At 37.9% G+C, this 19,034-nt stretch overlaps 1 protein-coding gene across 3 annotated transcripts in view; it reads left to right on the forward strand.

The window, feature by feature from the left end:
- Window positions 1-18,018, forward strand: part of PRUNE2 (prune homolog 2 with BCH domain) — a 144,802-nt gene extending 126,784 nt beyond the window's left edge. Inside the window, exons 20-21 of one of the 3 annotated variants that reach the window (XM_054003856.1) lie at window positions 900-947; window positions 3,118-6,100. In XM_054003856.1, the coding sequence (XP_053859831.1) occupies window positions 900-947; window positions 3,118-3,133 (64 nt within the window). In that variant the 3' untranslated portion in view covers window positions 3,134-6,100. Of the gene's footprint in view, window positions 1-899; window positions 948-3,117; window positions 6,101-17,817 lie in introns of those variants that run through there. The other 2 variants (XM_054003857.1, XM_054003858.1) reach the window with 2 other exon arrangements.
- Window positions 18,019-19,034: the final 1,016 nt, after the last annotated feature.

Raw genomic sequence — 19,034 nt, forward strand, 5'->3', positions numbered from 1 at the left:
TAGTATGGTGTAGAGTACCAAAGAAATCCTGAAGTGCACAGTCCTTCAGTCACTAAGCAAAGCTTTAGGAAGTGTACAGTGCTCTTCCCTCATGTGAGTATTGTACACAAAATTCCTGAGCAGGAGTCTCTGTCTGTTGGTTCTAGTATAACATTCTCCCTTGCAGTTTTTATAACTAAAGATTTTGAGTTTTGAAGTTTCTTTGCAGTCACCTTCCTTTTGCTTGTGCACTTCAGGATTTTCAACTTACAGCTTCTTTGCTGTACTTTTTCCCAAATTTCCTTCTTTTGCAGTACACATTTTCCTTCAGTTCTTCTGAGGTTAGTTTCTAAAACGACCACAGAGAAATATCTAAAACACTGGCCACTGCTTTCTGATTCTAGGAGTTAACCCTGCCTCAAAAGCAATAAATTCACATAAGTAGTTATCTGATACCACCTGATTATTTTGTTAAACTAAAAGGCCTAGCCACCCTTGAAATGCAACTTCTATCCCTTCTGTTCAAACATTTTCAAATGTATTGTATATGTGACAATGAGAACTCTGTGGAAAAAGCTGATTTCTTGTTACTCCATTTAAAATAGTAGAGGCAGCAGTGTAGCAAGTGAAAGGGGAATGAAATATTCATATGAGGCATCACTGATTATTGTTACTGTTGGATGTATGAGATCACTGTAGTGCATTTCCCTTCCCCAACTTAAAGAAATAGCTTAAAAATTTGTTGTGTGTTGCGGGCACTAAGATCCCTACATTCCTAAGAACAACAACATTTGTGTGTTTGTGCTGTCAAAGATACTCACTACAGTTAGTTATTACATCCCCAAATTTGATGTTATATTTTAAAAGAGAAAGAAATCAACACAGAAAAAATGTTTACTTATCTTTTTCCTTGTATCCAGAACTAGCTGCCTCTCAAATGATCCAGAAATGGCTTCAGTGGAGCAGGAGTAAGAATTTATGCCTAATACTGTCATTACATTTTAAGATTACTTTACAACCATACTGCTAGGAACTGAGGCTGGGTAGACTCCTTAAAGCTTTTTTGAGACCTAAATACTTTTATGGTAATATTCAGGAACAACATGGTACAAGCAGACAAAGCATTGAAGCTTTGTTATATTTACATTTTATATACTTCATATATGTGTTATATACTGAAGATTTGTTATGTTTGTGTTGCATTGGGAATGTGTTTGAAGTGTCCTTAACATTTCCAAGCAGAGAGAGATATAATTATTAGCCTGAGAATATTCCAATTAAATTATATTAAAAACAGATAGAAAAAGTGCTGCATGACCACAGTGAAGATGGTTCCATGCATTATCCTAAATTTTAAACTTGCTATTCTCTTGCCATACTCTTAACATGTGCCTTCTCTTTGCTTTTCTGCTTCTCAGCCTCTTTTATAATTATTTTCCTGATTAAATCTCAAGCATCTTTGTCTTTTCCTTTCAAAGATGGACTTGTTCCCTTGGAAATGGGAATGTGTCAGTCCTCTGTGCTGTTGCTCTGTCTGATACCATAACTGTAGTATGGAAATGGAAAACCCTGCAGTGCTGCTCTTCCTGTTGATCAGTGGGAGTGTTTGTAGGTGTAATGTGCCACAGGAGTGCTGACAGTTCCTTGCTGGAACAGCATGTCAGGAGAGCCAGCCGTGCAGCGGAGTGTGTGTCCTGGCCAGGGTGCACGGGGCAGAGGGATTGAGGCCTCTGCTCTCCCTGCCCATCTGATGGGTCTGTAGAAATACACTGTTGTCTTACGCTGTACAGGAAATACTTTATCGTAAACCTGAATCCTCAGCAAAAGATTCCTTCAATAGCAGGAGTATAAGTAAACAGGCAAATTAGAAGTGTATGTAGCAAAATGTTGCATAAACAAATTGAAGCTTTGGGTTTCACTTTAAAAAAAAAAAACAACAGCGCTCTAGTAAGCTATCACTCTGTCATACCTTATACACATGGTTAGAACTTATGGTTAGAACCATAAGCTAAATTCCTGATTCCTGAAGTGGTTGACATTATACCTCATCTCTTTTTCCTCAGACACTGTTTTATTCTATAATGAGTCAACATGAGAACTGTTTTTCAAAGTAAGAACAAAAGATGTCATAAGAACAAAAAAAGACATGTTAAAAAAAACTACGTTTGTGTATGATTTTGACCTTTTGTGGCTTGAACAACTTTCCTGTTTTTCTCAAATGATAAGCTGGGCAGCAAAAAGCAATATGAGAAGAGAATTCACATTTATGTTAAATAAATGTAGTTAAGGCCAAATTAATGTTAATTCATGGCATTTATTTTCTCTGCATAAATATGAATCTGTCTTCAGAAATGGCAATAATTTTCTTGTGATCATATCCCTTATTTCTTGTGTCATTTCTTCAGGAAATAGCATTCTATGTAAATCCCTTCACTCTGAGAACAGCAGTTTTACGCAGACTTTTTTTCTGAATGCTTTCTGCTGAAGCACCTCTGGAGTCTGCCCAGCACTTAGGTTGCTTCTGTTGTGTCTTTCATTTTGTTCCAAATCCTTTTGTCTATTGTCATGCTTCCTTGTGTTCTATTTTGTTCAACTTCTTGCACTTCTTCAAGACTTTAAAAAAAGTATTGGGAAATAATTCATAGTGGAAGAACCATTGTGTAACAGTTCATAAATATTGAGGAAACTTTAAATTGTGTATTCTTTAAGGAAGACTGTATCTTGAGGCAACATTTATGAAGTATTCTAAAGAATACCTTCGAAGTTTTTGAGGACATGTGCTTTGCACTAAGTAGCAAAACTGTACAGTTAGGAACATTTTTAGGGGTACCCATTCATCCCACACTGTTGTTTCATTCCACCAGTGGATCTCCCCTGACCTGATACACTTCAGCTTGGAATTGCTGAAAAAGTAGTTGTTAATTTCAATAAAACAGTAACAGAATTTACTAAGGTGTGTACTTCCATAGATGTATATAGGAGGTAAGTTATTTCACACTACTGCATTCAAATAAATGAGAGATAAGGATACTCAACACTTTGTGGGAGCTCAGGATTGGGGAAATAACTAGCTCTATGGTATCAGAGCACTCATTAATTTTTTGTTGTTGTCTTTGTCATTTTGTCTTTAATAAATAGCATCAACATGAAATAAGAAGCATCGTTGCCAGGCATTTGAAGAAGAGAGTTCACATGGATTTTCATCACCCAAACAATCACAACCACGCTGTACAATAAGTGATTTGATCAATTGTGTTTGGTTTTTAAGTTTCCCCTGTCATTCAGCAGTTCAAGAAGACTAAGAGGGCCAGTCCTATGGCCATGGAAACAGAAGAATTTTGGGTCCTGGTTATTTTTGTTGTTTTCAGAAACAGTTTTCATTAGGAAAGCTATATCATCTAGCATTGGTTTCTCTGTGTGTGCCATTTCTGTTTAAAAGGATACCATTTTACCAACAGTGTGCCTCATTAATAGGTCAATGACAATGGGGATTTTTTAATTTTTGTTTTCAGCATATTAATGTTTATGCATAGCTGAACCAACAGTTATTGTTACAATAAGTGTTATTTTGCTTGTGTCACAGAGCAGCAGCAACTTTACTGTTTAAAAATAACTTTAGAAATTCTGCAGGACTTTCTTGAATTTGACAGGCTGTGTTAGATCAGGCTTTTGGCAGCCTGTCATAGTGAAGGGTGTCCCTGCTCAAGGCAAAGGGGCTGGAACTAGATGATTCTTAAGGGCCCTTCCAACTCAAAGTATTCTGCATTTATGAATTTATGTTCCTTGAGGTTTGAAAAGTATTTCCATCTTCATTAAATAACTTTTTAATTTGATCAGAGAAAAGTGTGATATACTAAAAAATTAATAATTAGTCTCGTTATACTTCCCAAGCATGAATGAGTAACTGAAATTAATTTTATGGTAATAATTCAGTTTTGTGTATTTATTTTAGGCATAATTTCCTAGAAGCAGCTAATCCTGTAAATCACTTTCATATATTCTAAAATCCTTGGAGCATTAATTTATTGCTGCTTTTTAAGTCTGTTTCTTCCAGAACACTTTTTTTAAGGTTATGAGTCTTCAAGTGACATCCTGTCTCCAATTGTGAAGGGTATTAATTCTCTGAATATGAATCACATATTATTTCCTACTAGGAGCTGAAAGCTGGGAGTCATACTCATTTGTTAGGAATATTTGTTAAAATCTTGCTCCAAGTATTTCTATTAGATAAAAAAATAAGTCTTATATTTGTATTTATTGTCTGTGTCACAGAACACACCAGTAAAAACATAAAAAGGGAAAAACCCTAAGCATCTTTTGTTTACTGGGGTCCTATTTATTTGCACAAAAGATACTAACAATAAGTCTTACTCCTTACTGGGAAATAGCTTCATTTTCTCAGATCATGCTTTTACAGGAGTGTGCAAATCAATTATCTAGTGATTTCTTTTTGTCTGCTTTAAAAAGACATGAGTCAAGAAAATGACAAATGTTTTCTCTTACAATAATGAATACACATAGGCACTTTCCAAACCTGCTGACTCGCCTGCATTTTGGGAAGTCCTAATGGAACTCTTCTTATTACATACTCTCTGAAATACTATTCTTTTTTCACAAGGTTCTTGTATGCTCTAGAATTACGTCTGTGGATTCTTTACTTTGTAAAGAAATCCTTAGACATAACAATTCAAGATAAGTTGCATCTTATTAGTATGGTCTAACTCTAGTCCTGCTTTCAGTTCAGAATTACTGATGAACGAGAAAACAAGCAAAGTATTTCTCAGGGCATAAAGTTTAAGCAGAGGCAATAGAGCATGAGCCTTCATTTTTTCAGCAGGATCTAAACTGAAAGTTCTATTCTGTCTTTCATTTAAAAGTTTGATGGGGGTTTTTTTGTGGTTTGCACATTTCCAACTCTGTCAGTTTCTGTCTTGTATTTGCAAGGTAGCCTGCAGTGAAGCAAGTGTCTGTCACTGTGTGCATATTTGTTCAGCTATTGTAATGAAGAATGACAAAATTGTCAGAAAGGCAGAAGAATGCTTTCTTATTGGCCAGCATGAAACCCAAAATACGTGCCCTCTACTCTGTATTGGTGTATCTGTCTTAATTGCTAGTGTGCTGTATCACATCTTTCTGTCAGTTCCTGTAAATTTTCACAAAGGAAGGGCCTAATCCTGCTGACCATTGTTGCTGCTCTGTAACCTTGTCCTAAACTAGGGTCTGGTAGTCTTCACCTTTTCTCAGATATTTGAATCCTGGCTTGTATCTGCCTTATAAAAGTGCTGTCACTTAGTATATTGGGGATAATGTTTTATGTACAGATTAATATTTGTATTGACTTCCAGATGCTTATTAAGCTTCATTAAGATCTAAACTATTAAAAGCATTTAGTAGCATGAAGTTGCATCTTTTGTAGAGCTGTAGTTGAAGCCTCTTAGGACAAGCCACATGACCTGTGTGACGCAATAGATGAGAAAAGTTTCCACTGGAAGAGAAGTTCACCACAAAGCAGAGGTTCAGCACAAATCTTCATTCACTCTTTCTTCATTCACTCTGGGGTATAAGAGATTTGTGGTTTTAATGGTGGACGTCAGCTCAGAGTTGAATTTAATTCTGTTCACTTTGTGTGAAATTACTAAGCAGCAAAGTTACAAATTAATATGATTATTTTGGGCAGAATAATGGTGGCAGCCTGAGATGAAAAGAATTTGCTTAAGCCAGATGGCACATTAAAACAAAACGGGTTATTGATGTGATAGTTAAAAACTGATTACAGGATCAAAGTGTGGTTATCTTTGCTTATTAATATGTTTTGAAAAGTTTTTTTTAATGTTATGATAAGGCAATTCTGTGTTATACTAACAATAACATATCAATATTACTAAATCAGTAATTTGTTGAAAGAGAAATATAGTATATATAATTGCACAGATACAAGCTTTTATATATGGATTTTTTCTACTGTGTATCAGAGTGCTCAGATGAAATATAAATTAGTAGTTGCAACTTTTTTTGTTAAAATACCAATGCTGACTTAAATTATAGATTAAACAATACAAGGATATCTAATAGCATTGTATGGATATATACCTATGAATCAGAAATAAAGAATTGCAACCCACCACTGGACATACTTCCTTTCAGCTCGAAATTGCAGGGTTTTTTATTCCCTGGGTGCATGGAAACACTTGGTTGGTTTAGTTCACTTCTTTACATGGTTAGAAATATTTTGTTTTATTTTGCATTCCCTGTCTGTCCATCCAGAAACTGAAACAGAGTCAATTTTGTGTCTCATAGTATTATTCCCCATCTCCATGTGTTAAAATCCTGGCTTTGTTGATACTAGCAGTATTGTTCCTGAAAGAAAGCAGAAGGAACTCTTTTAAATTTCTTTCTAATTTGTCTGTGCTATTATATAAAAACAAATCCACAGACAGTCCATCTTATATGTCAGAAAGGCAAAAGCTGCGGGGCAGAAGGAGATTGACTGTGAAACCACCCTGAGCAGGTTAACAACCTGATTGACTTCAGTGAAGGAAGGGGTCAGAGCTGCTGGTGGACATGGAGTCCTCTCACCTGCCTGGTGCATTGTGCCTAGTGTCAAGTGGGCAAATTTGTACTGCCACTAAGTAAACCTGGATGATTTTTGGAGCTATCTTGATCATTATCCAGCAAGGCACCAAATACAAGATTAAAGGGGATGAGCTGTGGCTTCTTAATTCCCACCCACTTGAAAGCAGCTCTGTGAGTGCTCCTAGACCTTTTCAGAGTCAAAGAAGTTGGATTAAACAAACCTTTCATACTTGCTGAAAATAGGTTTCTTGACTTCTGATAGGTTTGGAGATTTAACTATGTTTACCTAATTACCAGTTCAAGTGTAGAAAGTGACCCTCAATTTCCTACTAGTGGCACTAGTGGAAATAACTGACAGGTCAGATTGTGTTAGCTGTGCAGCCAAATTTATTTATTTCCAGGAACAAGAGGGGTGTTCCTGTATTGTCTGGCACAGATGAAGCCAATTGAGCAAGCATCAGGAGATCAGCAGTTTTACTTCTCATTTACTGTCTTGTTCCTCCAGTCATGCAACCCCTCTGGCACCCTGTTCCCATTGCAAAATGCAGCTGCCGTGCAGACAATTATCTCCTATGCTCAGGAGAAGACCAGAGAATGGCACTGTGAAGTTAAAATATCAGCTGTTCCCGTTTGCACTGTCATGACTTACAGTTCTGTAGTCCTTGCTTTACAAAAGGCCAAACACTACAATATACAACCTGTCCTCCCAAAAAATTACTTTGCAGAGGTACTGAAGTCTCTTCAAAAATTATGTACTTGGTTCTTACACTTATTTTTCCTAGAAACATTCACGCATTTCAGAAGAAGTGGTCACTTACTGCTCACACTGTGTGAATTCTGTCAGCAGTCTTAGTGACTCTGGTTTGTCCATTCAGCCCGAGCAGTAGAATTGACTAGGCTGTGCTCTGCCCTGCTAAATTTGAGAATCTGAAAGGAACTACAGCCTAAGCTTGCCACATTTTTTTTATTCCTTGTTGTTTTCCTGCATTTGAGATAACCCTCTTAAATGTAGCATTGTGGAAATAAGGCAGAACATCTCTCAAGACTTTTGGTAGATGATAGTACCTTTAAAAGTGCAGACTACTGCTGCAGGCTTTTTGATGTATCTGTGCTCGTTGATCCTGCAGTGATTATTATTTTTAAAGAAAAACACACACTGCTGATTTTATAAGTACATTTGCAATCTCCTTTTTTTTTTTCTTCCCCCTTTTTGGAAAATCCAGTGTCTTTTTTATATAGAACAGAAGTCAAAAATCAAAATTGCTTTTTTTATTTTTAATGAAATTAATACTATCATTATTAGAAAAAATCAATTTTGTGTGCTAGTAAGTGCATATACATTAGCATTATTAGCAAGGTCCTTGTTGGCTTGAAAGGATGAAGGTTTTGGTCTTGAAATCATCTAGAATTATGCTAGATGTGAAAATGCAACTGTACTATGTTACTGCTATGGTGTATCATACTTAGATTGTAAAGACAGAAGAAATGTCATTTCAAGCTAATATCATATATTATGAACAAGTTGTTTGAATGCAGCACAGCACTGTTTCTGAATGATTTTTAAATGCTTTGAGGGTCATACCAATAGACCCATGTGTTTGTCCTAACACTACAATAGTAACCTATGAACAGTCTTAGGAGTAAATACTGACTCCAAAGAATGAGGTTTCTGTTTTGTTTGAGTTGACCAGCTGTGACCTCTTTGGGGGGCTGCTGCAGAAAAAAAAAAAATACCGTTATCAGAAAAAAACTGATAGACTCTAAGCATTTCAAGCCACACTGTTCAAAGGAATTAAATGTATTCCTTAATTTCACTTCTTAGTATTGTCTGTTTAGATGTTTATAAGTCCAAACTCACTGCTAAAATATAAGCAGTTAAAAAAAAATTCAAATCTGCCATGTCAAAACTTTATCTTCTTATCTCTATTATGTATTTCAGTAGACAGCAAGCAAAGCAGCCTTTAGCAATGGTAGGAAAATAATCCACAGAGTACTTCCCATGCTGCTCCCTGAGGCCTGGTATGTAAAGCAGACTCTCTCCATGAGAGAGTGACTCAGAAAATGAAGTGCTGGCTTTCTAGCACAGACCTGTGTTAAGCCATCAAGACCATAAAACTTCATCTCTGTTTTCATCCCTTTGAAGTATGAATAACTGTCTTAAACAGTCAGCCGAAAGAACACACAGAATATTAATGTGAAATTTGGCCTTTATGATGTAAAAAGTAAGAATAAGGAACACAGCTAAAATTATCAGTTAGAGAAAGGAAAACTAGGGGAGGAAGGACAGGTCAGGGAAATGTCTGGGGGAGGGTAGGGTTACAAGCATCTTTCTGCTTGAGGCTCCAGTCTCCTTCCAAATTCTGATTATCCTTGGGGAGAGCTTTTGAAGCATAGCAGGCCTGTTTGCCTGGAGCCATTGCTTAAAAGAAGCACAAGTGAGCTCTGTTCCAAATGTTATTTTCCTCACTTATTTAAAGAAATGATGGAATACCTGGAGATAAGTGGCTTAATCTGGTGTTCTCTCAGTTTGGAATAAAACCCACTCAGCCAGTGTGTAGACAGCACAGGGGAGAAAACTGAAGCAATGGAAAATGTTGCACAAATTTAGCAAATGAAATTTTGCACTTTTCTTAGTGACTTGCACAGAATAAGCATGAGTCAGAAGACATCATAAGTGTGAATTAGGAAACAAATTAAATATAGAAAGGAAAGAGCAAGATGCAATAGGGATATGGAACATGGTGTTTCATAGTGGAAAATAGCTGCAGGAGAGAAATGACAGAATAGAAGGTAAACTATGCCAAAGAGGAATAATGGAGACCAGAAATGCAATGTAAAATAACAAAAAAAGCTTATCACCTCAGGAGAGAATTCTTGTATTATTTGACGGATCAGTAGCAGTGCTCAGACAAGAAGCTGCCATCTCCTGAAGGTGTGACAGTGGTATATGGTAGCATAGATTTATATAGAAATAAAAGACCTCAAGTTATCTGCTGGCTCACTTCCTACTGCATTACCACTGGAACGGGGAAGAAAATCAATATGGTGAAAGAAGTGAATTGAACACTGCGGCTTTTGGGATCAAGCAGCAAAATTAGTGAGACCTTGCTGATTCACTAAAGTTGGTCTGATACTCTTTAAGTAGAAGGGTTGGCTTTGGTGGAGTTCCATCACTGATATGATCATACTTACTGAACAGATGAACCCAGAACATGGTCCACCAATAAGGTTGCGCTATCCAGGTGGTCACTGTACTCCCAGAAGGAAAGATTCATAGGTACTGGCTGCTGCTGTTTTCTCTGGAATCAGTTTTGTTGAGAAAAATTTCCTTTAAAATAGAATTTTGTTTCATTTTCAGTAATTGGAGATTTGGAATCTCTATTCTGTCTGGTAGGCTGTGACACACAGTAACAGTGAGAAGTGTCTCTCATTGACAGCTCACATTAGATGGAGAGAAAAACCAAGAACACACCCCTTCCTTCTTTTTCTCCCCAGCTCTGTATGCTGAGCATGTTGCCTTATGGTCAGGTTGTGATAGCTCTTTAATCAGTTAGGTTCAGCAGTTCTGACTGTGTCCCCTCCTGACTCCTTGTGCATTCCCAGTGGCTGGTGGTGTGGGTGGAGCAGAAAGTGGCTTGACTCTGTGTAAGCCTGCTTAGCAGTGACTAAAAAATAATTTACTGAGAGGTTGGTAAGGCACTGGAACAAATTGCCCAGACAAGTTGTGGATGCCCCACCTCTGGTTAAGGCCAGATTGGATAGGGGTTTGAGCACCCTAGTCTAATGAAAGATGTGCCTGTCCATGGCAGGTGGGTTGGAACTAGATGATAGTTAAATTCCCTTCCAACTCAGGCCATTCTGTTGTTCTGTGATCTGTTTGCTAGCAATGTCGTTTTGGCCACAAATCCAAAACAGAACCATACAAACTACTATGGAGAAAGTGAACTTATACCCCAGCCAAAACCAGTACACCAGCTCAAAAGCAAACTGCTGTTAATAAACATAATTTTGGCCTGCTAAATCTGAATTCTGGCATCTCTAGCTTAAAATGTTGTACCTTAAAAAGAGCAGTGATCAGCTAGACACTGGTCTAGATGCTGTTGGTGTTCTGACATTTTCAGTTCATAGGAGGCTTGTCAGACAGGTTCAGTACCTGCTGTGGTGCACCTTCTCAATTGCCAGAGTATGAAGGGAGTAAAAATGCTTGAGGCTAGTGATGTGAACCCACAGAAACAATGCTGTCACCAATTTTGTTAACTTACTTGCCCGATCTAGTAGGTCCCAGGGGGTGGGATGGTGGTGGGGGGAAGATGGGGGAAAAAGCACTCTGTTGTACAAAATCAGACAGGGACAAAGTGGGGTAAAGAGGTAAACTCCCCTCAGAATTGCCCTTCTGAAGCTGCCTAGACACCCTTCTCATTTTTGATTGTGATTTCAGCTGCTGCACTTTTTGCAAAGCTGGTTCTTTATTTTCCTCTCGTGTGAGAAGGAACAGCCTAGGAAAAAAAGCAGGACGAGAGCAAAGGTGGGCTTTTTTTGTGAATGCTGAATAGAACCCAGAAGAGACACTCTTTTGCATCCCTAATAGCTTACTCTGATTTTTTCCTCTCTGGTTTGCTTAGCCTGGTAAATTGTTGTTATTATTATTATCATCATTATTTTTACTACTACTACTACTGCTACTGCTACTACTACTAATAATACATATTAGGTGTTTTCACTTGCCTGTTGCCATTCACCAGCACTTCTTCCATTTATAAACTGTTGGAGTCCAGGACATCCATCTGGCTGGCCTGGCTGTCTCGAGACCCTGGCAGGGGGCTCAGAGACCTTGGCACGAAGTCAAAAACATCTGTGGCTTTGATTTTAGCCCATGGGAAAAGTTGCCAACTTTATATGAGGAATTACAAGTCACAAGGGTTTGAGTAGTGTAGTAGCTGAATTGACACAGGGTGAAAAAGTAGAATTTTGGAATTTTTAGAATGTGATTCAGGGGTACAAGATGGAGGGATTTGGGCGTGTCCTAACCTTCTTCTCCTTCTTCTTGTCTTCCATGTCTTGGTGTGATGGTGACACTTTTCTACTGGTTTAAGGTAGAGACACACTGTCTAATGTAGATGATAGGTATTGGCACAATATTGTAAATACAGTACACGTAATTTCTAGTATAAAATGTAAACACCACCTGAAGCAACACACAGAATGCCATGGCCTCCTTGCTAGACGGAGCTCAGCAGGTCAGAGAAAGAATGTTATAGATAAGGAAAAATAAACAACCTTGAGAAGCTGATCCTACGCTTTCCGACTCTTTGGCTGCACGGGCTAGGAAACAAGGACTTTTACAATCTTGGGGTCATCCCGACACATAGAGACACCACAGACCCTGAGAATAAGCTTCCTAACTTTATCCCAACTTCAAACGAATAACTACTATTGATGAATGGCTTCATTTTTCCATGTTTCTGATTCGAACAGCACTTTTTAAAAGTGCCTTCTCTTGAAGTAGGAATGTGGTGCAGTGGGAATCTTGAGGAAGCACAAGAAGGTTTCTCAGAATATATAGTGACCTAAAGCTCAGAGATTGTGAAACAGAGTGGTGACAACTCACCTAGGTAGACAGGTGTGATATGATGTGTTACAGTAGATACATATTAATAAATATATATGCATATGTATAGCTGCATAAATTTATGAGCAAAGCCAGAATTGAGAAAGATCATATTGCATTCAGGCCTTTATGTTACATTCAAACTTTGAAGGATCTGCATCTGTTGCTCTGCTGCCTAATGGTGTGCTGGATGTTAGGTTAGCTGTCTCAGGGATAACACCATTTTTATGCCCAACAGAATAAATCTATGATTTTTTTCAGGTACACTGCAAAAATGCAGAGTCTGTGGTTCTTTTAGTTTTAACTTTATTTCAGTGATAATTCACCATCTGATAACAGAACATCTCACTGCTATTTGCTGGGGTTTTTTTGTGTTTTTTTGTTTTTTTGTTTTTTTTTTTTTCCATTCTTAGTGTGAATTGTAGGAAGATTTTTTTAAATTCAGGGGGAAGAAAAACCTTTGGAGGGTCTACCTGTTTTGGTTTCTTTTCACTTGTATACATCCAGATCTGAAGTCCATGAGGTGCCCGTGTGGTTCCAGCACCTCCTGTTTTCCCATGGGAGGAGAAGCATAGAGGCCACTTAGCTTCTGCAAGTGCTCAGAGCTTCTCCTGTGATAGGTGTCCTCCTGTCATGGAGGCCATAAGGAACCTACCCCATATACTGGCACCTGGTTTAACCAGCTGGTTTAACCAGCTTGATTTGTCATTCCACTAATCCTTGTGGCATGCATGGAGTGTGGCATGCCTTTCAGAGTTATTGGTGAAGACTAATGGAGATGTGCAAGAGCTACCCACCTAGGTAGCACAGGATCTGAAAAATATGAAAGCTAAAACTTAAGGCTTAATTTGTGAGAGAAAATCTTGAGTTACGTTGTGCTGCTTTCACCTATGATTTTGTTTTTGTAAATTATTGAGCTTGCCGGGTGCTCGAACTTTTTGTCTTCATTAAAGAAACGCAAATAAGGAAGTCAACACAAGTATCCCTGACAACATGTGATAGAGAAGAAAGAGGAGAAGAGAGCAACCAAGTCTGATTGCTTCATAAAAAAGGGGCAAAGCTAAAAACATTTTAATGTATTTAGAAAACTCCAGATTATTTAAACATCAATATTGATATGAATATTGATGTGAGTAACTTGGAAATTCTGTGGGTCTCCAGTAGGTTTTTTTAATATTTAGTAAGCTCTATCCAAGAAGTTGAACAAACTTTGACTGCACATCATTTTTGAACATGCAGGTGCTACAGGGTGCGTGGTCAGTGCCTCTGCTTGGGAAACACAAGTTTTTGAATGTAGTGGTCATCAACTGCTGCAGTCATCAGCAGACAGATTCATCAAACATTTTTGTCAGCAGTTCCAAGATCACTCAGGAGTTAGAAACTGGTGCAGATGGCAAATCAGAAATAAAAATTAATAATTTGGAGATCCAGGTTGAGAAGCTGAGATTCTTCTGAGTATATTAACAAGAAAAGTGAAAACCTGACCATATCTGGTTTTTAGTGCTTCTTCCAGTAGAGTCAGATCACAGTTTAAAAGTAAATACATGTATAAAGGAATGTTTTTTTTTCCTGTTCTTAAGAATTCTCCCTCAAGACCATGCAGTGGCTCAGAAAGACAGAAGCCTAATTTACTTTGCTCACAGCTTATGGCAGCAAATGCCTTTCCCTCACCATCGGTTCACATACGCCAGGCTTGGGTGATTTCTGCTTCCCAAGATAGCCTGCAGAGAGGCTGTTGTTTAGAATGAGCATTTTATCTGAGCAGCTCTTTACCAGCTGCCAGGTTCACTCGTGCCTGTGGCTGTTCACTGTCCTGCTGCTGCTGTCCCACACCCTTCCCGCTCAAGCTCTCCGGCCTTCTGGATTAGCCTTCTTCCTGTTCTTGCATTGCTGAGACTGTATGCAATAGGTTATAACTATTTGCATAATTAAATAACAGCCTAGAGCCAGTACACTTACACACCTACATTCTCTGGTTGTTCTACTAACAATGCAATAGTCTATCCTAAATGCAGTGAAACATGGGAAGGACTGTTTTACCTATTATTGCAATGCTTCTTAAGGAGACAATTGTTACTCGATAGAAACCAGTTCTGAACTGGTCTGGATGATACAAAGAGTCTGCTACCTAGTAAAAATATTATTGCAAGACTTACATATGAGGCTTTCTTAAACACCTTCATTTGAGACATTACCCAGTATCTATAAAATTGGATTTAGGTCAGGAAATAGATTTAATAAAAGTAACCAAGCTCCTCTAAGTTTGAAGTTTTGCTGAACTGTATTTCTGCCTGGGACAAGCAGGTCATTATGAGGTGGGGAAATTGCAATAAGTAACAAATCTGGGGTAGCTACTAGCAACAATGTTGAATTCAAACTATTTGGCTCAATTTCTACAGGTATATAAATCCCCCAGGAAAAGTCTGGCTGCAGGTTTTTCTCCCCTTCCCCAGTGAGACTTTTTTGAGTTTCAGAAGTCTCACATCTCGATACTGGCTACATAGTTTCCCAGTTTTTCTATATATTACCTTCACTTTTACTTCCATATCCTTTCTATCAAATGTCCTTTAATGTTTATTTTTTTACTCCTGTTCTGGAGAGAGGAACATTTGCGGAAATAGATCCCCAAACCCACTGGCAGTATTCAGCCTGTAAAGACCTCAGTGTTTGATAAGCATTAGGTGTATTATTCTTAAAAAATCTTTGTGTAATAAGTAGGTCTGTAGCTATTCTAGTGGCATAACAAATGGGATAGCACAGCTTAAGCCAAAACCTTGAAAATGTGACTTTAAAATGACTATGTGAAATCTTACAAGATTTCCCCTTGCCTTGGTCTCAGACTTTCAGGAGGATGGATTCCTCTTCCTCTTTTTGTTAAGGTAGCATTTTAACAATGTGGGAGAGAAAGTTCAGGTAAAAAGTAAAGTCAAGGAATGGAAATATGTAATAAAAAAGCTTGCAATTTTTGTCAGCAATATGCTTTACTGCATTTATAAGCAGCTGTACCTGCCTTTGATGATCACCAACACACCACCATGTTCCATTAGCAAAGGTGAATTAGGTAACACAACACTGTGCTTAGCACCAGATTAAATGTAGTCTGGATAAACAAACACAGTATATTTCAAATTGCCTACTAATCTGAAGACTTACTGAAGACATTTTTTAAGAAGAGATTGCTTAACTGGAACAGTGGACTCAGACTCTTTTAGCTCAAAGGTGAATCATATTGTTATTTTTATGTGTTCATATAGTCCTACTGCATTCCCCTAACAATTTACTCATTCTTTGTATTTATAATCCTCTGTTTCAAAGACAGGAGGAGCCATCTGTTATTACTGTTAGTAGAAAAGCTAACATACCCTAAAGTGTTTTGCTAGCATTTCTGCTACTGGTAGGTGAGGAGTACCTGATAAGGAGTACAAGTTAGTAGCATGTGTATACTCATCTTGACAAAAACTTTTCAGAATGAGTCAATGCAGCTGTGTGCAGCTGAAAACAACCTGCTAAACTCTCCCATTTCCTAAAATGTGAACACTTATATTGGCGACCAGAAGGTCTTCCTATTAATGCTAGCATGAAGCTTCGCTTCATGTATTAAGTTTACTACATCTGGAGTTCTGCTTCTTTCTTTTTTGTGACTTTGACCAAATAACAAATTAAATTTAATTTGTAGCCACACTGGTCATAACTTCAATAGTGACGGCATGGTCAGCTAACATCTTTTGAATGTTAAATGTCTCTACATGGTTTTTAGTGTATAATTTTTAGAAAGTTACATGTGTGCTTTTGTTCTTTGCTGTAAATGGGGTAACATCAGTAGTGTGAAAACAGAATTAAACAATCCAGTCTGGGGTTTCTTCACATTCATAGATGATTTCTTTTCTAAGTACTAACCAGTTTAAGATGGGAAATGAAGAGAAGATGCCACGTGTTGGCAAAGTACTGATATTCTTGCATTGCGATGTACTATAAATTTGTTTTTAACAGTCAGCAGTATTTTAAAAGGTCAGTGCATTGTCTTGGAGGTTGTGGCAGGAGGGTGAGCCCACTGACTGCTGCTGCTCACTAGCTAAAGGCAACTTCAGCTGGCTTACTTATCTCAGTACCTGCCTCCAGACATTCTTGGTATGCATACATTTTTTTCCACACATTAGCTGGCTTTCTCTTCAGAGACTTCCTGTCTTGTGTTTGCTGTTCTGTTCATCAAATGTGGAAAGTAGTTCTTCAAGCTGGCAGATACAATTACCTTTTAAATCCTTTTTCATTCATTTGGTGCTGTAACCAAATCAACATACAGTATTAATCACACACTAGCTAAAGCTTTTTCTTCAGAACCGTAGTAACTACTACTAAATGAGAGACTTCAGTTCTGTTGAGAGTGCCTGATACTAATTTGGCTGGGTATCAGTTTCACCCACTGCAGTCTCAAGCTGAGAATAAAAGCCTCTTTCACTCAGATGGTCTTATTTATTAGCCTCTTAAAAGTTTCCATGGGCATGTGCTCAGGACTTTTCAACAGAACTGTTCTTTTTCTCCAGTTTTACTCTTGTTCACATTCATTTAGACAGCAGGAAAGTCTGTGTCATTTTAGTCAGGCCTGTATAATTGCTTTGCTTTGAATCCTCATTTCCAGATTGAAGTGAACAGAAGTGACTTTAGGATCATGTCATAGTTAGTTGAGACGCCCTTTACATCAGTGAATTCCCTTTGGATGGATGAAGTGAGCTGTCTGGGCTAGAGTCTCAGACTTGGGAGAGCCAAGGTATTTACAAATGTTAAACATATTCAAAAGGAGAGTTGCAAAAACTGATCTATTCCATGAAAACAGACAAAAAATAATGAGAATTCACTCAATGTGATAAGCTTTTCCTGAGGGCTGCCCATGTTAATTCAGGCAGCTTGCTTTAAAGTCGGTGTTTGTTTTTCATCCTCTGGGGATTGGACAAGGAGAACTTGTATTCCAAAACCAAAACCAGAGCAGAAAGTTGGATAAGTATTATTTTTTGCATCCAAACAGTACTGGCTATTAGGCTGGGGCTCCTGTTTCCTTGAAGGGTTCACAATCACAGCATGTGGCAGATGTTTGTGATGCTGTGCCCTGAACAGCCTAGCATGACATGGCGCTGTGTGTAAGCACAGATGGGTGGCATGCCAAAATGATTAAAAAGGATACAATTGCTACTGATCTTTGCCATGACTAATCCCTTACAGAGGAAATAGTTCATAATAAACATGTATTTTTCCTCCAGACAGTTACAGTTCATTGAGAATAGACTTGACAAAATAATGGGCAGCCTATGGCTTAAACCTAGAAATAAAATCCAGGTATTCAGGAAAGCTTCTGCAGAAACACAGGTCAAATTTTTTAAAAATCTAGGAAAGAAAGGTTTCACATTTAGGCACAAAAACTTCAGAAAGCCCAATGTGTCAGTGAGCAAACAAGAACTGGAACACTGCATGATACATTTCCATTCTTGAAGGGAATATTGTTTACTAAAGTTGTAACAGAAATAGTTGCCATTTGCTATAAACAAGTGTATTTAAAACCACTACTGTAGTATATTATGCTGTGCACAATTAATTTTAAAGCCCATTTGCAGCTTGCTGGATTCTGATTATAAGCTTAATTAAATAGCATTTTATTTCACATTTAGGTTCAGTTTCATTCCTCTCTGGGCACCCCTGCTGCTGCTCCGATCCTCAGCTCTGCTGTTGTCCATGATTTCCTTCTTGTTGCTGGCAATGCCAGTGCTACTGCCCTCGTCTGGTGTTATGTTGCTGCCCCCGCTGAGGATGGAGTGGGAAGAGATGTGGCAATGTCAGCAGCTGTGGAGGCAGTGGCAGTAGAAGTGCTGGGATGAGCCTCAGAGCAAGCAGGTTTGTGCCATGGCCCTGCAGCTTTCTGGACAGCTGGAGAGGGTTAGATAACCGAGGTAATTTCACAGATCACAGAATCCTTTCACTTGGAAAAGACTTGCAAGATTATCACCAGTTTGATGGTTTTGTGGCTATTTTCACTATTGAGTGAACATTTGGGGTGGGAGTTGTTTTTGTTTTTGAGTACAGAAAAGGAACTAGCTTGTAATGAGGACAATAATGTAACTTACAATGGCTTAAAATTTAACACCTAGCTAAATCTAAATATTTTATTGGTTTTTTTCTGCAGTCAGCATGTTTAGCAGCATTCAGAAACACTGACTGAAGCCAGTGAAGTTACTAAGGAGTGATCTATTACAGATGACTAGCACTGAGATTATCATTAAAATAAATTCATTGTTCATAGAAATATATATCTGAAAAAAATTTCCTCAAAAAAATAGAGTGCTCTGTAAATAATTAGATCAATAAAATATTTAAGAAGGTATACACATTTCTGTAGCATTTCTCCACAGCTTAAAAAGTGAAATATAAATGTTGGTTAATAAATGTAAAAAGCTACTACATCCCTTTTAAAGCTAAAAGGATGTTAAAGACAATAGAGTGACCCCTCTGACACTCACAGAACATCTGTGGATCTGGAATTTCCTGATAACTCTTGCTTTGTAACTTACCAAACAGGTTTTCTTTCTTTTTCATAACCCTATCTGAAAGTTAGTCTAAACTTTAAACATTTTTTAATGTAAATTTTTTTTTCTGACCTCTATTCTCCTATGAGCCTTTAACAAACACACCTTATGGTTTGTGGACTGAACTAATAACTAAATGTTCAGCCAAGAAAAACAGTTATTTCTCAGCTTTCATTAATGAGGTTAAGTGCAGGACAGGTCCTTTTCTGCATATGGGGAAACCAGTACTGTAGTTGTACATCAGGAAGTACAACAGGAAGTACTGCTACAGAGGTAGGTTCCATTTACTATGAAACCACAACTAA

This window comes from Vidua macroura, chromosome Z (assembly GCF_024509145.1).
Source record: "Vidua macroura isolate BioBank_ID:100142 chromosome Z, ASM2450914v1, whole genome shotgun sequence".
In the NCBI taxonomy this organism is placed as follows: domain Eukaryota; kingdom Metazoa; phylum Chordata; class Aves; order Passeriformes; family Viduidae; genus Vidua; species Vidua macroura.